At 38.5% G+C, this 18,297-nt stretch overlaps 1 protein-coding gene across 9 annotated transcripts in view; it reads left to right on the top strand.

Annotated features, from left to right (window-relative positions):
- Positions 1–18,297, top strand: part of ADGRB3 (adhesion G protein-coupled receptor B3) — a 478,342-nt gene that overhangs the window by 356,338 nt on the left and 103,707 nt on the right. For all 9 annotated transcript variants that reach the window (XM_027698015.1, XM_027698043.1, XM_027698023.1 and 6 more), the window contains 2 exons: positions 14,556–14,682; positions 16,318–16,421. In XM_027698015.1, coding sequence (XP_027553816.1) covers positions 14,556–14,682; positions 16,318–16,421 — 231 coding nt within the window. The remainder of the gene's footprint in view (positions 1–14,555; positions 14,683–16,317; positions 16,422–18,297) is intronic.

Below are 18,297 nucleotides of genomic sequence, written 5' to 3'. Positions count from 1 at the left end.
TATAGTGAGGGGCCCAAAACTGAACATGGGATTTGAGGTGTGGCCTCACCAGTGCCGAGTACAAGGGGACAATCACTGCCCTGGACCTCCTGGACACTGTTTCTGATACAGGATGCCAATGGTCTTTTTGGCCACCTGGGCACATTGCTGGCTCATGTTCTGGTGGCTGTCAACCAGCGGCCCCAAGTCCCTTTCTGCTGAGCAGCTTTCCAACCACTCTACCCCAAGCCTGTAGCACTGAATGGGGTTGTTGTGACCCAAGTGCAGGAGAATCCTGTGGGAGACAGTGTCCAAGGCCTTACTAATGTCCAGGAAGACTACATCCACAGCTTTTTCCTCATCCACTTTTGTAACCACCTGGTCACAAAAGGAGATCAGGTTGGTTAAGCAAGACCTGCCTTTCCTAAACCCATGTTGGCTGGGCCTGATCCCCTGGTTGCCCTATACATGCTGTGTGATGGCACTCAGGATGATCTGCTCCCAGCATCAGGATGATTGCTTTCCCCAGCACCAAGGCCAGGCTGACAGGCCTGTAGTTCTCTGGATCCTCTTTCTGGTCCTCCTTGTAACTGGATGTTTCATTTGCCAGCTTCATCTGGGACCTCCCTGGTGAGCCAGGACTGCTGGTAAATGATTGGAAGTAGCTCGGTGAACACTTCTGCCTGCTCCCTCAGTACTCCTCGGTGGATCCCATCTGACCCCATAGACCTGTGTGTGTCTAAGTGGTGTAGCAGATCACTGACCCTTTCTGTTTGTATTATGGGAGCTTCATTCTGCTCCCTGTCCCTGTCTTGAAGGTCAGGAGTCTGGGTACCTGGAGAACAACTGGTCATACTATGGAAGACTGAGACAAAGAAGGCATTTCAATACCTGTCCTGGTTTTGGCTGGGATATTTTCCCTTTGTTACTCTGTTTCTCTCTGCATCCAGTAAAGAATGGAGATTCTCCTTGTTGTTAATGTATTTATAGAAACTTTTTCTGTTGTCTTTTGCAGCAGAAGCCAGATTAATTTTTACTTGGGCCTTGGCCCTTCTAGTTTTCTCCCTGTGTAACCTCATGACATCCTTGTAGTCCTCCTGAGTTGCCTGCCTCTTCTTTCCCTTTCTTTTTTACCCTGCATTCCAACCAAAGCTCTCTGTTCAGACTGACCAGTCTTCTTCCCCTCCAGTATGTTTTTTGGCACATGGTGGTGGCCTGCTCCTGCATCTTTAACATTTCCTTGCATAGCCTCATACCTATTATACCAGGGCACCTGGAAAGTCACAGAGGAGATGTGCCTGCTATACTAGGCAAAAACTTATTGCCATTGCCCCCTATCCCTTAAGTCAATGTGTTCTACCGGGGGAAGAGAGGACAGGAAATCCTCCATATCATGCATCCTGTCTGCTTATTGGGCCTGTCCCAGGGAAAATAGGGTGGAATTCCAGTAGTCTTGCTCGCTCTTTCTCAGCTCCTGATGCTTCTCAACCTATTCACCTCCTCCTGGAGCTCTGTCACTAAGCAGAGGAGTTCCTTTACCTGGGTACACCTCCCACAGGTGTGCTCACTCCTCCTTGCTGCAGGGCACACCCTGCAGCTTTTTCACCTGGGTGTCAGCGTGTTCCACTCAGAGCACTGTCTTGGCAGTTGCATCAGTCATGCTGGGTGCAGAGCTTAGAGAAACTGTGGCTTTCTGACAGGTGAATGCCATTGCTTCCTGGTTGAGCTTGCAGGGCTTCAGTGCCCTTCCTGCATGCCCTTCTGCACCGACTGCCATGCCATGCCCTGGCTGACAGTGCTCCCTAAGGGATTCTTTCATAGGTGTGGGGGGCTTGGCCGCCTTTGCTTCTGGCCCTGCCCAGGTCTGATCAGCCACTGCCACACAAGCCGTGGGTTCCTGGCAGTGCTCTCCACTCCCTTGAGATTCCCCTGGTTTGGGAAACCCCACTATGCACTGCGCCGGAGTGCTCCACTGCTGATCGTACTAGCAGTGGAGATGGTTACCTCAGCAACACATATGCAGTGTGAAACAACCAGAAAAGTGAAATGCAATTCATTTGAAAACAAATCCTTTAAACCAGGAATAAAAATTAAACTATAAGCTGGGCTGAACAGGCAAAAGATTACTCTAGCCCCAGCATCCTGCCTGCCACAGAGCCTGTTAACAAATGCCTAGAAGAGTGCTTAATAGCAAGATACTTATTTAGTAGATATTCTACTGGTATGCCTCCTAAATTCCAACAGGTTTGTGGTGTACAGTCAGATTTTTTATCTTTGGATGCTGTAGCCTTAAAAGAATTTTTTGCCTATGAATTTGTCTAATCACTCTTTCAGTTAGCATAATCTTCTGTCATTTATAACCTCCTGTGGCGATGATTTCCACAGTTTAACTATGCCCTGAGAGAAAAAAATGCCTCCTATTGTTTGTTTTAAATATGCAGCCTAATAATTTCATTTAATACCTTTAGATCTTATATGACAAGGACTAACAACCATTTCTGGTTCATTTTCACCATGGCAATCTTACAGACCTTATCAGACCTCCCTTGACCACCTCTTACCCAGACTGGAGTGACTTACCTTATAGAAGCTGTCCCATGTCCTCCAGAGATTCCTCTAGTTCCACTAGATCTGTTTGTTAGGAAGAGATCAGAACTGCATGCTGCATTCGAAATGTGGGCATACCGCAGACTTTTTTAGTGGCACAGTCATATTTTCTGTTTTGCTATTTCCAAAGCCCTGCAGAAAACTAATATAACTTAAGAACACATCATGTGCTTGACATGCTGAAGCATCTTTGAATTAAAATATACACATAACTTTTCTCCAATGCATAGTCAATAGAAAGATGTTTGCTTATATGTAATTTTAGATATCATTTAGCTGTCTGAGAGATCAAAATATAGTGCCAGGTTCTGATGTGAGTTATACTGAGGATACTCCATTGAAGTTGACAGGTCCAATCAATATACAGCAAGCACTGACATGAAGTGGATTCATGACATTTCCTGAATACTGTATATGCACAGATGATTATTGCAATTGCTCTCATTATGTAATTTCTAGGAGATATATTCTAGCTAATAAGCTTCATGTACTAAGTAGTCTGTATATAATTCAGATCAAGTAGTGTAATCTAAATTAATTGTATTCTTTATTTATTGCACTTTAAAAACATCAAATAGTGTGAGAACATAACAGAAAGCAAATTACTTCAAAATGGAAGATGCTGTAGCAGTTTTTGCTTGCAACACTATATCTGACTGAAGGGAAAGGCATTTCAGCTTTGGAGTTTTCAACTAAAGCATGCCACATCTATGTGACACACCACAGACAGATAGACAGACAGAGAGACAAAGAGACAGAGAGACAGAGAGACAGACAGACATCTTGAGATATGCCTTTCATGCCAATGAGAGTTGATTCCAGTCTGCAAAAACTGCAACATTAACTGAATAACTTTACTGTATATGTTTTAGTTACATATATTTTCCATATGATAAATGACCTGATATAATGTAAGCATCAAAAATAGTGTATGAGACCTCCATGTAGAGGTAGAAGGAAATAAATATAGCCCTGTATTTGGTAGCATTTTCTTTTAAACCTAGAAATACTTTACCTTCACATTTTTATTTTGGCTTTCAGTCCTAGGGATGATCTCTGCCTTATGTTGAAATTCAGGATGACACTGTCTGTCTCTGTTTTAAGGCTTTTGGTTGAAAGCTGTATAATGTGGGTAGATCATTAGTGTATTAACATTGATTATTGTGGGACACTTTTTTCAGTCTCTTTTACCATAACTGAAGGCTGAAGACTATACCAGCTTTGTCACTTGACAGAAGACAAGCCCATTGCTACAACTGTTGCACCTGCAGAGTACTGGGGATTCTTCTTGTGCTGTTTCCCATAAGAAGATACAGAGAAACAAAAATTTTGTCAGGAGATGGAAGAAAGTGAATAGGCTAGTAATTGTTGTTCAGACAGACCTTTTCTTTTGCATCTAGTTAAGGCATATACTCCCCAACACCTTTTCTATCCCCTTTTTTTAGACTGTGAAATAAAAGCACTTGTCCAACCTCTTAACCAATTTATTCAGTTTTTAATGCCAGCAGTCACATTTGTCTAAACACACAATCTAGCTGGCGTGAGAATAGCAGAAATGGATTTACCAGAGGAGTAAGAGGACTTAAATCCTGTGTGGCCACTGTTCAATGTAGCAAATTTCTCTGGCAATTCTAGATATCTGATCATTGCAGATGCAAATTGTGTGCTGCGTTGTGAATGCATCAGACATATTGTACATGGGCAGATCAAATTTGAAGCATGTCCACAGAATCCACTGGACTTTGTGGACCACAGAGCCTCCCCTGAAACACATGCCCTTTTATTATTGAGTCGGCACAATCCCTGGTACATAAAGTTCACTGTTCAGACATGGCACAGTGCAGACTGTCATTCTTTCCCCAGCATTTTCCCGATGAAATATGGAAGCATCTGCTTTCATATTTTGTGATGCACGTACCCTTCTTCCAGCCACTGTAGTAGGCACACCTTGCCAAAACCACAGCGGAAAATTTTAGTTGTTATGTCCAGATTATCATCATCAGCTGGCTTTTTTTAAGGCAACATTACCATCACACAAATGTGAAGTGGTATTAAAAACCATGTCAGTTAGCTGTAGTTTACCTTACTGGGCAGTTGGTTGGTAAATACAATCACTCGGAAAGATTCAGATCAGCAGTAGCTCACATAGCTGGACTCTGAAGAGACTACATTCAAACCATTTTTAGTTTGGGAGCTGAGCAGACATAATAATAAGTCTTAAGGTAATAAACCTTACTGAAAGACAGGAATGTCAGGACTAAGACCAGCTTAGAAGAGTCTAAAGTATACACTAAGGAGGTGTGTCTTCCATCTTGTTTTTCTTTAAACAAGAGAATCTCCATTTCCTAAATCTGTATTTGGCTTCATTTGACTCCACAACCACAGCGATTTTCCCACGTCTTAAAATAAAAGTGAAAATTGTTAAGACAAGAAAGATGTATTACCTTATAGCGTCATAGAAGTTAGCTCTCTGTATTATAGAGTTTTCATGTATCTTACATCTGTCAGCTTTAGCAACATCTGGGTTCTTTAGTTTCAGTTTTTAACCAGATAATAAAAACTATGAGAAAGCTTTTTATTTATCTCGATTGCATTACATTCCACACTAGCTGGGGATATACAAAGTCACTGCATCTCAACTGCGTGCTCAGATTTGCTGCAGTGCCACATTTTAATTAAGTTTCAGTTATTATATGAATTAGGGAGATACCTGCCACTCAGTCCTTAATGGACTTTGGGAGACCTCTATTCCAGTCACTATACAACTCCAGAGAATCCTAAATCCAGAGGTTCTTATGAGTTTTATGTGAAGCTGTTTTGGCCACCAAGTCTTTCTTCTAACATGCCCAGGAGAACCTTACCATTAACTTAAATGCTAGCCTTAACTAGAAGCTCATCTCTCGATCATTCTTGACTGTGGCCTTTACTTAACAGTGAATTGGCTGATACATAAAATGTGGACAGCACACATATGAAGACCTATACTACAGGTTTTTTTGTCCAATAGTTCAATAGTTACAAAGCTCACCTAGGACAGGATGAGGCCAAGGTGAGGTCTCATCACTGCAAGATTAAGAACTTTTTCAGCAGGAATGAACCTCCATGCTGTAAGAATGAAATCTCCAGGCTGTAAGAATGAAACCTCCAGGCTGTAAGAATGAAATCTCCAGGCTGTAGGGCATTTTGGAGTAAGGAAGCTTCTCTAATTCCCTCTATTCACCATTAATCCTATTCTTTCATATCATAAGTAAATATTGATTGTCTGAAAGGGACAATCTGCATATTGTAGTTAGGGTTTTCAGTGAAGAAAAGATACCCAACTGAAGATGTTAAGCATCAGTCACTACAACTCTCACCTCAAAATGGCTTATTATGATGTCTCTGATCTCGGTCGGAAGCCAATAGCAAGCTATATGCCTTTGTCCTACTGAGGTATTTGTATCAAATGTGTTTTTAATGTGTGGCCTGATAACCAATAAAAGATTTGGTGAAGGTTCAGTCAGGATGCTGGCTGATTCACCAAAGAGAGAATAGGGAGATAAGGATTACTCTTATTGAAGCAGTCGTTAATTGGCCAGTCAGGTACACAAGATAACATCTGATCTAACAAAGAGACATCTCTAAGGAAGAAATAGAATACTTATTTTAATTAAAAGGGGTGGTTAGATTATCTCCCAAATAAGAAAGAAATCAATGCATTTGAAGAAAAACAGATTAGATCTGTTTAGGCTCCTGGGAAGGACTTACAAAAAAGGATTCGTTATAAAAAGCAAGTGCCTTACACAAGAAAAAGGACATAACCTGAGCCCTAACATATAGAGAAAATAGAACTCTTTATAAACTGAATGTTTAGGAAATCTTGCATAATAACAACTGGATAAAAGAGGAGACATACTGCTGACATCATCCCCATGTCAGTAGAGCAAATGTCAGTTTATTTTATTCCTCTTTGTTTATTTTTGTCTTATTTTGTTTCTCTTTTTTATTATTATTTTTATCTTATACACATTTGTAACTGTCTCCTATTTTTTTTTATTGATTGTTTGTTTTATCTCAGTCTGACTTAAGTTTGTTTTCAAAGTGCAAGGCGACAGGAAAAGGTCTTTACTTCTTTCTTTAAAATTGTACACTGAGACAATTTAACTCCAATTGCCATGACTCCACAGCATGTTCTTCAGAGAACCCACGGGTAACTGTTGTAGGATACACAGTAGGATTGCGTAAGAGCAGCAGGTGGTATCACAAGATACAGGGGAGGAGATGCTGACAACTAGGAGGGTTCTTAGTCATGCAACTAAGATATGAAAGAACAAGTATGAAACCTGAGGATCTTCAGACAACGTGTAATACTGATGTTTGAATGCTCAATCTGCAGACTAAGTAACACTGAAAGAAGCAGGAACTGAAATGCGGGTGCCAATCCCCGTCTTCTTGCAATGTGGCTACAAAATCCATACTTTGCTTTACCTCTGTAGTTCTACATAATTCTGCTTCAACAAGAAGGAATGAGAGTACTCTCAAACTCGAATGTGCTATAGTTTGGGGTTAGGTCATCCACTGCAAATCTGTACCTATTCAACACCCCTCATGCAGAGCAGAAAATGGAATTAATCTCTTCTATCTCAGAACCATTGAGCTGTTAGATAAAAGGGAGACTCTCCACTGTCAATCTTTGAGGGGAACCTAACTCTAGATTTTGAAAGGTAGTGTGTGAACATCTAGCTCTGAAGGAGAGCTCAGCTCTCTCATGCGTCACCAGAGCAATGAGCATCATTTCAGTGCCTGACCAGTAAACATATTTGCTTCTGCCATTCTCATTTTGTGTCTTAACTTTTTCCCTTCATTATAATTGGTATCTCTGGAGCCTAATCCAAAGCACACTCTGAGGAGGCTGGACATGTACTGGTTTTAGTTTTATCTGTCTTTTCAATCTAGGATAGCATAGGATGTTGTAACAGTAACACTGGTGGAAGCCCAGCTGCTTTTCTTCCCCTCAATTTTGTTTCACACTTGTTCCTCTCACTGCTGATCGTAGCTGGCCTTGAAACTTGAACTAACAATACTATGCTTTATTGCCTGTCATTTGAAAGAAATATTAACAGTAGCTACAACCGTCACCCAGGCTTTAACATTCTTAGTTTCCAGGATAAACTTCTGAGCTCCTAATCTTTCCCAGCCCCTGGCAATATACAATTTACAAGGTTCCTTTTTGCTAGGAGGCCCTGTGAGTAATAGTACAGTGTGAAAGATTTTGTAGGTTGATCAATTGGAAGACACTGCATGACAATTTTTCCTTAGTTCATCATAAATCTACATATTTATTTATAGTCTAAACAAAATAACATGAAAGATTTTACTGATTTTGTGACGGGTGTGCTGCATTAAGAGTGTAGAAATTTTGTAGAAAATAAAACCTTTTACTTTCCAGCTCGTCCTCAGAGATCAGAGGGGCTGGGTGCAGCTAGGCTTTATTTCTGCTTATAACCAATTCAGAAATATAAGCCCAGTGCATTCACTAAAATCCCAGATGCATCAGTAGTGTGGGTCTCCTTCTCAATCACAGATTCACAAATTGTGTGGTTTGCCAGTTCAACACCAGAAATTTGGTCAAGGTCAATAAGAACTTTCATGAACAGATTCACAAATAAAATGGTTTACTGCTTAAACACTGTAAAGTGTGATCCAGTTCAATAGGAAGTTTCATGAACACAGAATCACAAATAGTATGGTTTACTAATTTGACACAGTAAGTCTGGTTGAGTTCAATAAGAACTTTGCTTCCTGTAGTTTCTAGGAAATCATCTTGGGACAAGATATCCTGGAAGGGAAGTGTGGCCCCTTGTCTGCTCCATTCATTCTGGAGGTCCATGAGGAAAAAAGACACAGTTCTTATAAATTCTCAACAGACACCAACATCCTTGTACGCAGGAGGAATGCCCAGTACTTCTGTGCTGCTTCTCTGAGAGCTTCTACGGGGTCAGACATAGATAAAGCTACAGAAAGTGATTGGTTTCCTTCCAGTTTTTAGTGCATGGATTCTCATCTTCTTAGGAGATTTTTCTCTATAATTTTGAGAAAGGCAGAAGAATGCTGTTGTTCAAATGTTGATTCATTAGGCTTTTTAAGATACAGAAATAGAGCTGAACAATTGTCATTTGTCTGATGCTGTTCAAAAACATGGATGAATCCCATACCTCTAATAATAAGTCTGCGTGATAGCAGTATTACAGAGGACCAGTAATCAGGAACTATACAGTAGGAGGCAGGAAACTTCTAGTATTTTTTTCACCCTGGTTTTGACATATAATTTCTTTGGAATTTCCTTCCATTTTACACATTGATACACTTGCAGTATGCTATTAGTGGGGCAACTATTGATTACAGCACAGTTCATAGACATTGTGTGATAGATCATGTCCTAAACTGTTTGGATGGGGAAGTATAAAGAGTAATAAAATATTACCACAAGCATTAATACTCACTTCCATATATCTCCCCTTTTCATGAATATAGCAGCCAAATGGGTAACCAAGGCAATTTTTGATCCTTCCCATGGACTTTGCTGTGAGTTGTACATTATTAGAAAGTTAATCTAACAATGCATGCTTGTAACTACAATGACTCTGCTACAAATCCTGCTTTTTAGGGTTTAATATCTCATCTGGTTTAAATCATATTAAAATAAAACTTGGTTTCCACCCCCAATACCCATTTGTTTTACAAAAGAATTATTCATATAGGATTTATTTTTGATCTAAAGATCAGCAAGAAAATTAAATTTTCAAAGATTTCTACTTTCTTTGGCAAAAAAAGGAATTCACAGATATATCATTGAGGACAAATAAACAATTCAATGCCTGAATAGAAAAAGTGGCCTCAGTCTTTATGAAAATGAAGTTTTCTAGTTGGAGATCCAGTCATAAGATATTCATCACCTAGCTTTTTTTTCTGATACCACACAAATTCAGACATCCTTTTTGGGACATTTCAAGTATTTTAGACATGTAGTCATAAGGCAGTTATTTCTTTCCAATTTATTTATTTTCATTTCCATTATTTAATACGTTGGATTTTCTAATTATGTGAGGGGAAAGAAAGCCCTGGGTCATAATGACATAATGTTAATCATATTAACAATTTCAGGGTAAACAATACTTTTTTAAAATGCAGCTTTATGTTTGACATTATTAAGGAAAGTGTGTTTGCATCCACCTTTTCTTTGTGCTTTTTTAAAAAAAATTATGCATACTAAGAATTAGGTCATGTCTCAGATATATGGACATGCACAACTGAAAGGAGACTCCTGCAGTTGAGCCTTCCCTCTGATTTCCCTGGGATTTTAGGTCCAGGTGTAAAGAAGTAAGCAGGTGTTGGAAGGACTTTATCTTCACTAATGTGCCAGCTAGCACACCTGAACAGGCACAGTGATGTCTGTAGTCTGCTACTCATAAAGGCCATGAGCTTCTTTCTTACCTTTTGCTAGGCTAAAAAATTCTGATATCTGCACTTTTCATGTGCTTCTCATCATTATATATCATTCTTTACTGAGAATAGAGTTGGAATACCGAAGTCTGTCCTAAAGGAAAAACAGCACCTAGTTGAACAGAAAAAAAATTATATAAAAATATACATACTCAAGAATTAAACAGAATTAAAATCATCCCAGCAGAAATAATATTATAATTTCTTAACTTTTGTGTGGTTTGCTTTCACCAAAGCTGTAATTAAATACTTAAATAACAGCAAGAAGCTGTTATTTAAGTAATGTAACTTAATGATTAAAAAGCTTTCTTATCCTGCTTTAACCACAGATATCAATCATCAAAGAAATTACTCAAGTGAGCTACCATCATATATGTATAGCAAGATGATAACTCTTTGCTTCTGATGATCAAAACCCAGGCAACTACTTGGATCACTAGTTGCCAATATGGGAAAAAAAGTAGTTAATAGTGTTGTTAGCTTCCTTCTTCTTTGTCTCACAAAATCTTCCTAAAAAAAAATTAAATCTTTAATTTGAAAAACATTTCTTCAAAATAAACTAATAAGGTAAAAAGTGTACAATATGAGATGAAGTCCTTTATTGAGTGGGTTTGATAACAAAGTCATAACTGATTTTTATATATCAATATATTAAAGTAAACAAAACAGTGCAATTAGTAAGACATGTTTATTATTAATTTTTTAAACAAATAAATAGTAAATGGCAAACTGTGTCATGAGACCAAGAAAAATACTGCAAAATAAGGGAAACGTAATTGCTAGAATATCAAATCTGGCCTGGTCATCAGTCTTGGCCAGATTGGCAGTTGTGTCCGTGAATGAATTTTTTATTCTACAGAAGTGCTCCTGTCCTATAAACTACATTTCCTTTGCAATATCGGAGAAAGTCATATTATCATTTTCAGTAGTGACCATAATTAATTTATAATGCAATATTGCATGTAACATTGTCAAAGAGTAAAATCCACATTTTTTCTTCTATATCATACATGATTAAAATTTTATGTATATCATTTGGCTATCATTTTTGTTGCATAGTATATTCCCAATCTTGATTAGAACTAAGAAGCTTATATTAAACTCTGAAAGGTTATTGAAAAGACACCACAACATTCCTCTAGCTGTAAGACTACTCTGAGAAAGACACACACGCAGGTAAATATTGGAGCTGAGGGGTTTTATGGTGCATATGCCATATTAACCACAGAACCAAGGGCCCAAATTGCATCCTACTTAGGATTTTTCCCCTACTTCCCCTGCTTCCCTCAGCTGCAGGATGACACAAGATCTGCAATGGTAAATCTATGCTTCTTGGGAATTCCTTTGATTCTATCATGGGAATTTTGCCAGGTTGATTAAATCATCCGTAGCTCAGTAGAAAAGTACAAAAATTGCCAATAATGGGCATGAACCTACATCTATATTAGATACATATTTTCAATTCAATAATTTCCCTTGATATAAATAGAATGTGTTAATAGTACCTGTCACTCCTTTATAGCTTTCTGCATAACAAGAAAGATCCACCGGAATAATAGGTGCCCTTTTGCATATTCATATGATCACCTTAAATGTTAGACACATAGTCAAAGAAAATCACACCAAAAAGGAATAAAACTTCTAAATATGAGATAGATTCTGGCTGACCCAGAAGAGTTGCATTACATGAGGGACCGATCATAAATGGAGGACTTCATAAAAAGTGTAGCATTGAGAGGTACTAAGTATAACAGTTTTAACTCAGTATTTCCATTCCTTATTTACTTTATACCTAAAACCAAATACTTACTTTATGTCAAGAAGTCAAAATTACCAGCATCTCTGAGCGAATTGGTAATCATGCATTTACTGTTCTGCTGGCATAAGCGTCATGCAACACATTGCAGTTACCCTTTTCTTCTGGTTCTGTTCATTACTCCATCTCCTTCATGGACTTAGTATAACATTCTGTGGAGCTTCTGTCAGTCATAATTTCAACAGGCTACAAATATATATTTTTAATGAGGTTTTGTGGGGTTTTTTTGAACTGCATCAGTTAGAAAAGAGAGAAAGAACATATTTAATCACTGAATTTTCATCTGCTGCATATTCAAACACAGTACTGTTAAGCAAGAAATTGAAGTATATCACTGAAAAAAATGAACAATAAAATCTAAAAAGTGTCCATATTAGACTGACTCTGCTTCTGCCATGTCAATCATTGCCTTATTTTTGAATCCACTTAAAATACTTTCTTCATTTCAATACTGAAATTTTCAGTAATACTGAAAACATTTTGCAAAATATGTGGTGTATTTATGGCTCAGCTACTGTATGATTGGAATTTTGTATTTGTGCAAGTGACTTGAAGAACAGAATGAGCCTCCAAAACGTGCTGGACTGCCCATGGTTTATACTAATTTAAATATAGTTATAATTGTAACAGATGTTTTGTTTTAGACTAAACTGGTGTCTGTGATTGTCTACCTTTTATAATTAGAACTTGTCTAATTCTTATGCATTGGACACCATCTGTAAGGATTTAGTGCTAACTGGACGTATTCTGCATCCAGTGCTTTTCAGCATAGGCTGAATTCAATTTATTAAATCTTATTCTCAGGATGACTAATACCATCCTTTTGTTTTAAAATATGTCAATTTCTCTTAAGCTATCAATCCTTAATATTTAATCAGCAGAGATAAATGCATTTCATTTGGCCTTAACTGTGTGTCACAATAACAGAAGAGACAGGAACGCTAATAAACTGAATTGTTTAAGTTATCCGGAAGATAATGCTTCCGAATTAGAATATAAAACTATATTTTTCAAAGTGGATGTTGATTTAGCCTATAGCCCTCTGAAAGACACAATTTGCGAAGGAAAGCTAATAAACCGCTTTAGTGGATTGAAGAACTGGTGATTTTCTCTCAATTGTTTCCCTCAGTCACTGTTTGTATCATTTATTACAGGATTCTGTTTCTAAGACAATAGTGTGTAGGGGTTACATCCAGTGTGTTCAAAAACTAGTGGCACAAAATGCTGAGGTGGCCTGGGGTGAACTGCACTCTGAGAGCAGGCTTGGGATAACAAATTGCTTTTGCATGAGGGCCCTGGCATATAGAATCACTTACATAGGTGTGTTGTCAAGGCAGAAGAGGTGAAACAAGGGTGGTCACAGGGACTGGAAATTATTATTCCCCCACCTTGTTTCTTCCCCCCCTTCATTTTTCCTTTTTTTCAAGCCGTTTAGTGACCTGAGGTGAAATGGACAGGAATTGACAGCGCACACGCTGCTGCTGGCAGCAGAGTCACTGCAGTTGCTCCTTGGACATGGAAGGAGGAGAAAAAAAGAAGAAAGAAACCCAGTTGTTTTCTAAACATAACATATGTAAAGATAATATGTTTGCTTTAGTGTAAACCAACCCCCTTTTCCTGTAGAAATTATTCTCTCCCCCCCCCCCCGGCAGTTCAGGAAAAAGGAGAGATGATTTTTTGTCTCTCCCTCTCCTTCTCCTTGCTTGCACAAAGAAAACGTGGGTTGATACCATTTTTATTGTTCTGCTGGGGTGGGTTTCAGACCTTGTATTAGCATATTGAATGTCTAATTGAATTCGGGGGCTGTGTTAATCATCTTGTTTTGTTTAAGAGTGGTTGGTGAAAGGTGCCAGCAAATGATTGCTTTGGCTTGGGGTTAGAGTGGTGCTGCCACCCCAAGAAAAAGAATCGAGAAGGGGGAGGGAGCTGGGGAAAGGCGAGTTGACTGAGTGATGTCTGGAGGGCGAACTCGTGTGTCTCTTTGGTGATGTGTGCTGCTGTACTGAAATCCACCCCTCTGCTGGAGCTGAGGCAAGAGTTGGAGGCATCTGATGCTGCCGTTTCCAGGGTGAAATTTCTAAGGCTGGTCGCTAAAAACAACAACCAAAAAAAAACCCCAAATCCTCAGCAAAAATAGCAGTCAGAACAGAAGATCTCACGGTCCAACTGACATAACCCAGACAGACGTTTGAGAACCACATGCTTTTGACCTAGCCACACACACCGGGGAAGGAGGGGGGGGAAGGGACCAAAAAAAGACACTGCAACTACCGAACATCACATTTCTTACAAAAGGGCCAGGAACAGAGCCGGTAGGAAAAGGGGAAAAAAAAAAAAAGAGAGAGAGAGAGGAAAAGCCTCCCCCTCTTCCCCCATGAGTTTTTCGCAGTGCTCTGGTGAGGCTCGGAGGTGGCTGGCAGCGCAGGGGGCGGCTGCTGGCGCGGCTGGCGGGGCTCGGCGCAGCGCAGCGCGCCGGGCGCTCAGCACCGCGGGGCCGGACAGCTCCGCGCCCCGCCCGGCCCGGCGCTGCCCCACAACAAGTACCGCGCCGCTGTCCGGAACTCCACCGCCCGCTCCCCGCGCCTGAACTGCATTGTCTCCTCACCGAATCGGCCGTCAGGCGTAATTACCCCCGTTTCCCCCCACCCCCTCCTTTCTCTCTCCTTTGCAGGAACGACTCTTTGGGAACCTGGTCCACCCAGGGATGTAAAACTGTGCTTACCGATGCATCCCATACGAAATGCTTATGTGATCGTCTCTCTACCTTCGCCATTTTGGCTCAGCAACCTAGAGAAATAGTAAGTAACAAAGGGGGGAAAAAACCCAGTTTTAATGCAAAAGGCAATGCGGGGGGTGGGGGGGAGGGCTGCGGGGGGAGGGGGAACTGGTCCAGCTTTCCTCTCAGGTATATTGCAGACGTTGCATTGAGGAATTGTTTAATATTGCAGGTAGGCAAATGTTAGTCTCCTGGTGTCTACAGTGTCTCAGATAAATGAATTCCAGATTCTGTGATATAACTAATTGCTCATGAAATTTGCATGCTCTCGAACTCCATAAATTTTTCGGAGAAAGCCTTATAATTGTGGTGCAAATGTGTAGAAAACTTTTGTATTGAACAATTAAGGGAATGTACAAGGCTTTATTATTGCTTTTGGTAGGAAAACCTTAGATACTGTAGTTAAACAGATTGCAGATCTGCATTGGGCATTTTCAGCACAGATTTTCTATGTAGTAGAATTTTCTATGTAGAAAAATAATGAAGTTTTCATGAGAAAGAGGGGACATTAAGTGTATAAGTAGACACTGCCAGTATTACTGAAAGCAAAAATAGCTAAAAAGAAAATATTTGTGAAGTTATCCTGCCTAGGCATAATTTCTTTTTCCTGCTTTTGGAAGCGTATAATCAGAATCTTTGTAATAGCAAAGTAAATCAGTTTGGAACAAAGTGGTTGAAATAAAATACTACTTACTGCCTGAGATCTGGCCTAAAAGTACATCTGTCTTATCTCCTATTTGGGTGACAAAAGATGTCTTGATAAATGTAATTTACAATGCATCCCCAAAGCTTTAAAAAGCATTTTGGTAAACCAGGCACAATATCCTTTCAAACTTTTAGATCTAAATTTTTTCCATACGTATTAGCAAAACCTATGTCTATTTCAGGACCTGAGCACGTATACCTACAGAGGAAAAACCTGATCTGATATCTGAGGATAATAGTTTCTTTTTTAGAAGGGAAAGCTATTTTGTTTTCAAGGTCATTCATTTTTTTTTATTTTGTATTAGTACACAGAGTACAAATGAAATAATTCTGATTTTGAGGCTTTTTTTAATGGAAGACTTATGATACTGTTGCCATAGATATCCTGCCATTTCTTCTAGGCAATCAGGAGCTCAAGGAAATTAAGCATGTGAGAATAGTGGATTGAAGTCAAAGTTATTAAAAGTCAGAAAGTTTGGTAATTCTGCAACAAGCATGAATCAAATTCTGGGACAAATTACTGGATGATCTTTAATATATTACAGTGAAACCAAGCTGTTTGTTTAATGCACAATCCTAAATATTGCTACTTCTCAAGAGAAATGTATCTTTTAATTAGTGTTAACTGGGGAGTCATTTAAACTTGTACTACTGCCGTAGTCTCCTGTTACATTGTAATATTACTACTTCATTTTTTAAAGTATCATGCGGGTATTACAAGGCATTTTAAAGCTCAAAGGCCTCTGAGGAATGTATTAGGCAGATCTCAGAGTTATGTATGGATCAGTTTTGGAACTAAGTTGATTTCTGCTTCATAAGTAGTATTACTGAAACTGTCTGTGACAATGTGGCTGCTTTTATAATTTTGTTTTAGTTGCATTTTTTCTTTTAACTTGTTTTTTTAATTGCTAGAGGATGTTTTTTCTTCATGGTTGTCTGTTGTAACCTACAGATCATGGAATCATCTGGTACACCCTCAGTGACCTTAATAGTAGGCAGTGGTCTTTCATGCTTGGCTTTGATCACCCTAGCAGTTGTCTATGCAGCATTATGGAGGTATGTGATGGATTAAGAAAGCTAAATGTAAATACATAGTTATATTTAGTTGAATTGCAATTTAGAGAGAGCATTAGATGCAACATTTATTGTTTAGAACATTAAAAAAAATAAAAGCAAAATGTAATGCATGTTTTGATGCCTAAATTTATTGATGTGATTGATCAGTTTTACTGTCTTGGCCTACTGGTGATGTATAGCCCATTCTTCTCTTTCCCCTCTTCAGTGTGAATGGTATTGTTCTTTTGGTGGAGTATTCATAGATAAATAACAACAGGATTCTTATATATGATATATTTCATGTGAGGCTTCTGGCCTGTACCTTTAACGGCTTTTCCTCCATTTACATCTTTAAACAAAACTTATAAGTGATAAAATAAACATATCAAAATGGCATATCAGGTATTGAAGATTTATGGAGGTTTAGTCAACTGGTTTTGAATTTAATCAGATCAGTTATAAGTTTGAATAATGACCACAAAATTAAATAGTCTTAAATAGTGAGGTCGTACATTCCAGTAATAGACTTTCTTTTGATCCTGATTTTACAATATTAAAATATTATATTTATTTAAAAGTGCAATAAATATTTATGGAGTAAATTAATTTGAGAAGTCATAAGAAATAGCATGATGTCTTAGTGCAGAAGAAACACAAAATTAAGTTGAAAAGTCATGCAAAGTAATAAATATTTTTAAAAAGTGAACATGGATTCTCATTTAACTTTCTTTCAATAATAATAATAAAAAGGTTCTTATGGAAGTAATAAGGAACACAGGGATAAAATAATAATTTTTAGAGTAATGTAAAATCAACCAATAGAATTCTGCTTGATAATTTTACACCCTTTTCTCTTTCACTCTCTTGTGTACCACAGAGACTTACCGGATTAGAAATATATATTAAATAAGAATATCTAGTTACATAAGTTATGATAGAAAGAGTATAAAAATTATCAGCTCTTATCTATCAAAACTACGAATGAGAATATTTCAGGATATAATTCCCATCTGAAGAACTATAGTGTTATTTTTGCCCTCCCTGATATATTTAGCACTTGGATAGAAATACTGTCATGCTCAGTGGAACTGGTCTTCTCCATTATTTAAATTAGACATAAGGAAGAAATCTTTTACTTTGAGAATAGTGAGGCATTGAAACAGGTTGCCCAGAGAAGTTGTGGATGCCCCATTCCTGGAAGTGTTCAAGGCCAGGTTGGATGGAGCTTTGAGCAACCTGGTCTGATTGAATATGTCCCTGCCCATGACAACAGGTTGTAACTAGATGATTTTAAGTTCCCTTCCAACCCAAGCCTTTCTATGATTCTATGATTCCATTAACTTCTAAGCAGAGATAAAATGTTATGTGTTATGGATTTAATGTGGGTTCTGCATCCAAGTTAAGATGGGATAGCTCATATAGATCTCAGTGTTCTATCAGGGAGATATTTTTACAGTATTATGACAACTGAGTGGCATGTCATTTGAATCATTAAAATATGTCTGCAATGTGTTTCTTCAGACCACATAGTAAACAGCCATAGGGAGAAGATAGGCACTGAGACTTATACGTATATATGCTTGTTTTTATAAATCTAGGGGTAGGGAGAAATCTGATGTTTTGGCCCTATGTCTGCATTTATATTTTGGAACACCCACCTTCCCTTTGAATGGTAGGACCTCTTTAGAAGTGATATGAGTTAGATGTATTCTGATCCATAAAAGGCCTATATGAGCATTCTTTTATGGTTCATTAATTTGATCCCCCCAACTGAACATTCAAACTGAAAAAGTAAATTCAGTATCAATCAAATATTCATCTGTCCCTTCCCTTTTTCTTTCCATTCCCTTTTTCTTTCCATTCCCTTTTTCTTTCC

The sequence above is a fragment of the Neopelma chrysocephalum genome, unplaced genomic scaffold (assembly GCF_003984885.1).
Source record: "Neopelma chrysocephalum unplaced genomic scaffold, ASM398488v2 Primary Assembly neopelma1_23b, whole genome shotgun sequence".
Lineage (NCBI taxonomy): Eukaryota > Metazoa > Chordata > Aves > Passeriformes > Pipridae > Neopelma > Neopelma chrysocephalum.
The sequence above is the reverse complement of the archived record's forward strand: the minus strand, read 5'-3'. Positions and strand labels throughout refer to the sequence as shown.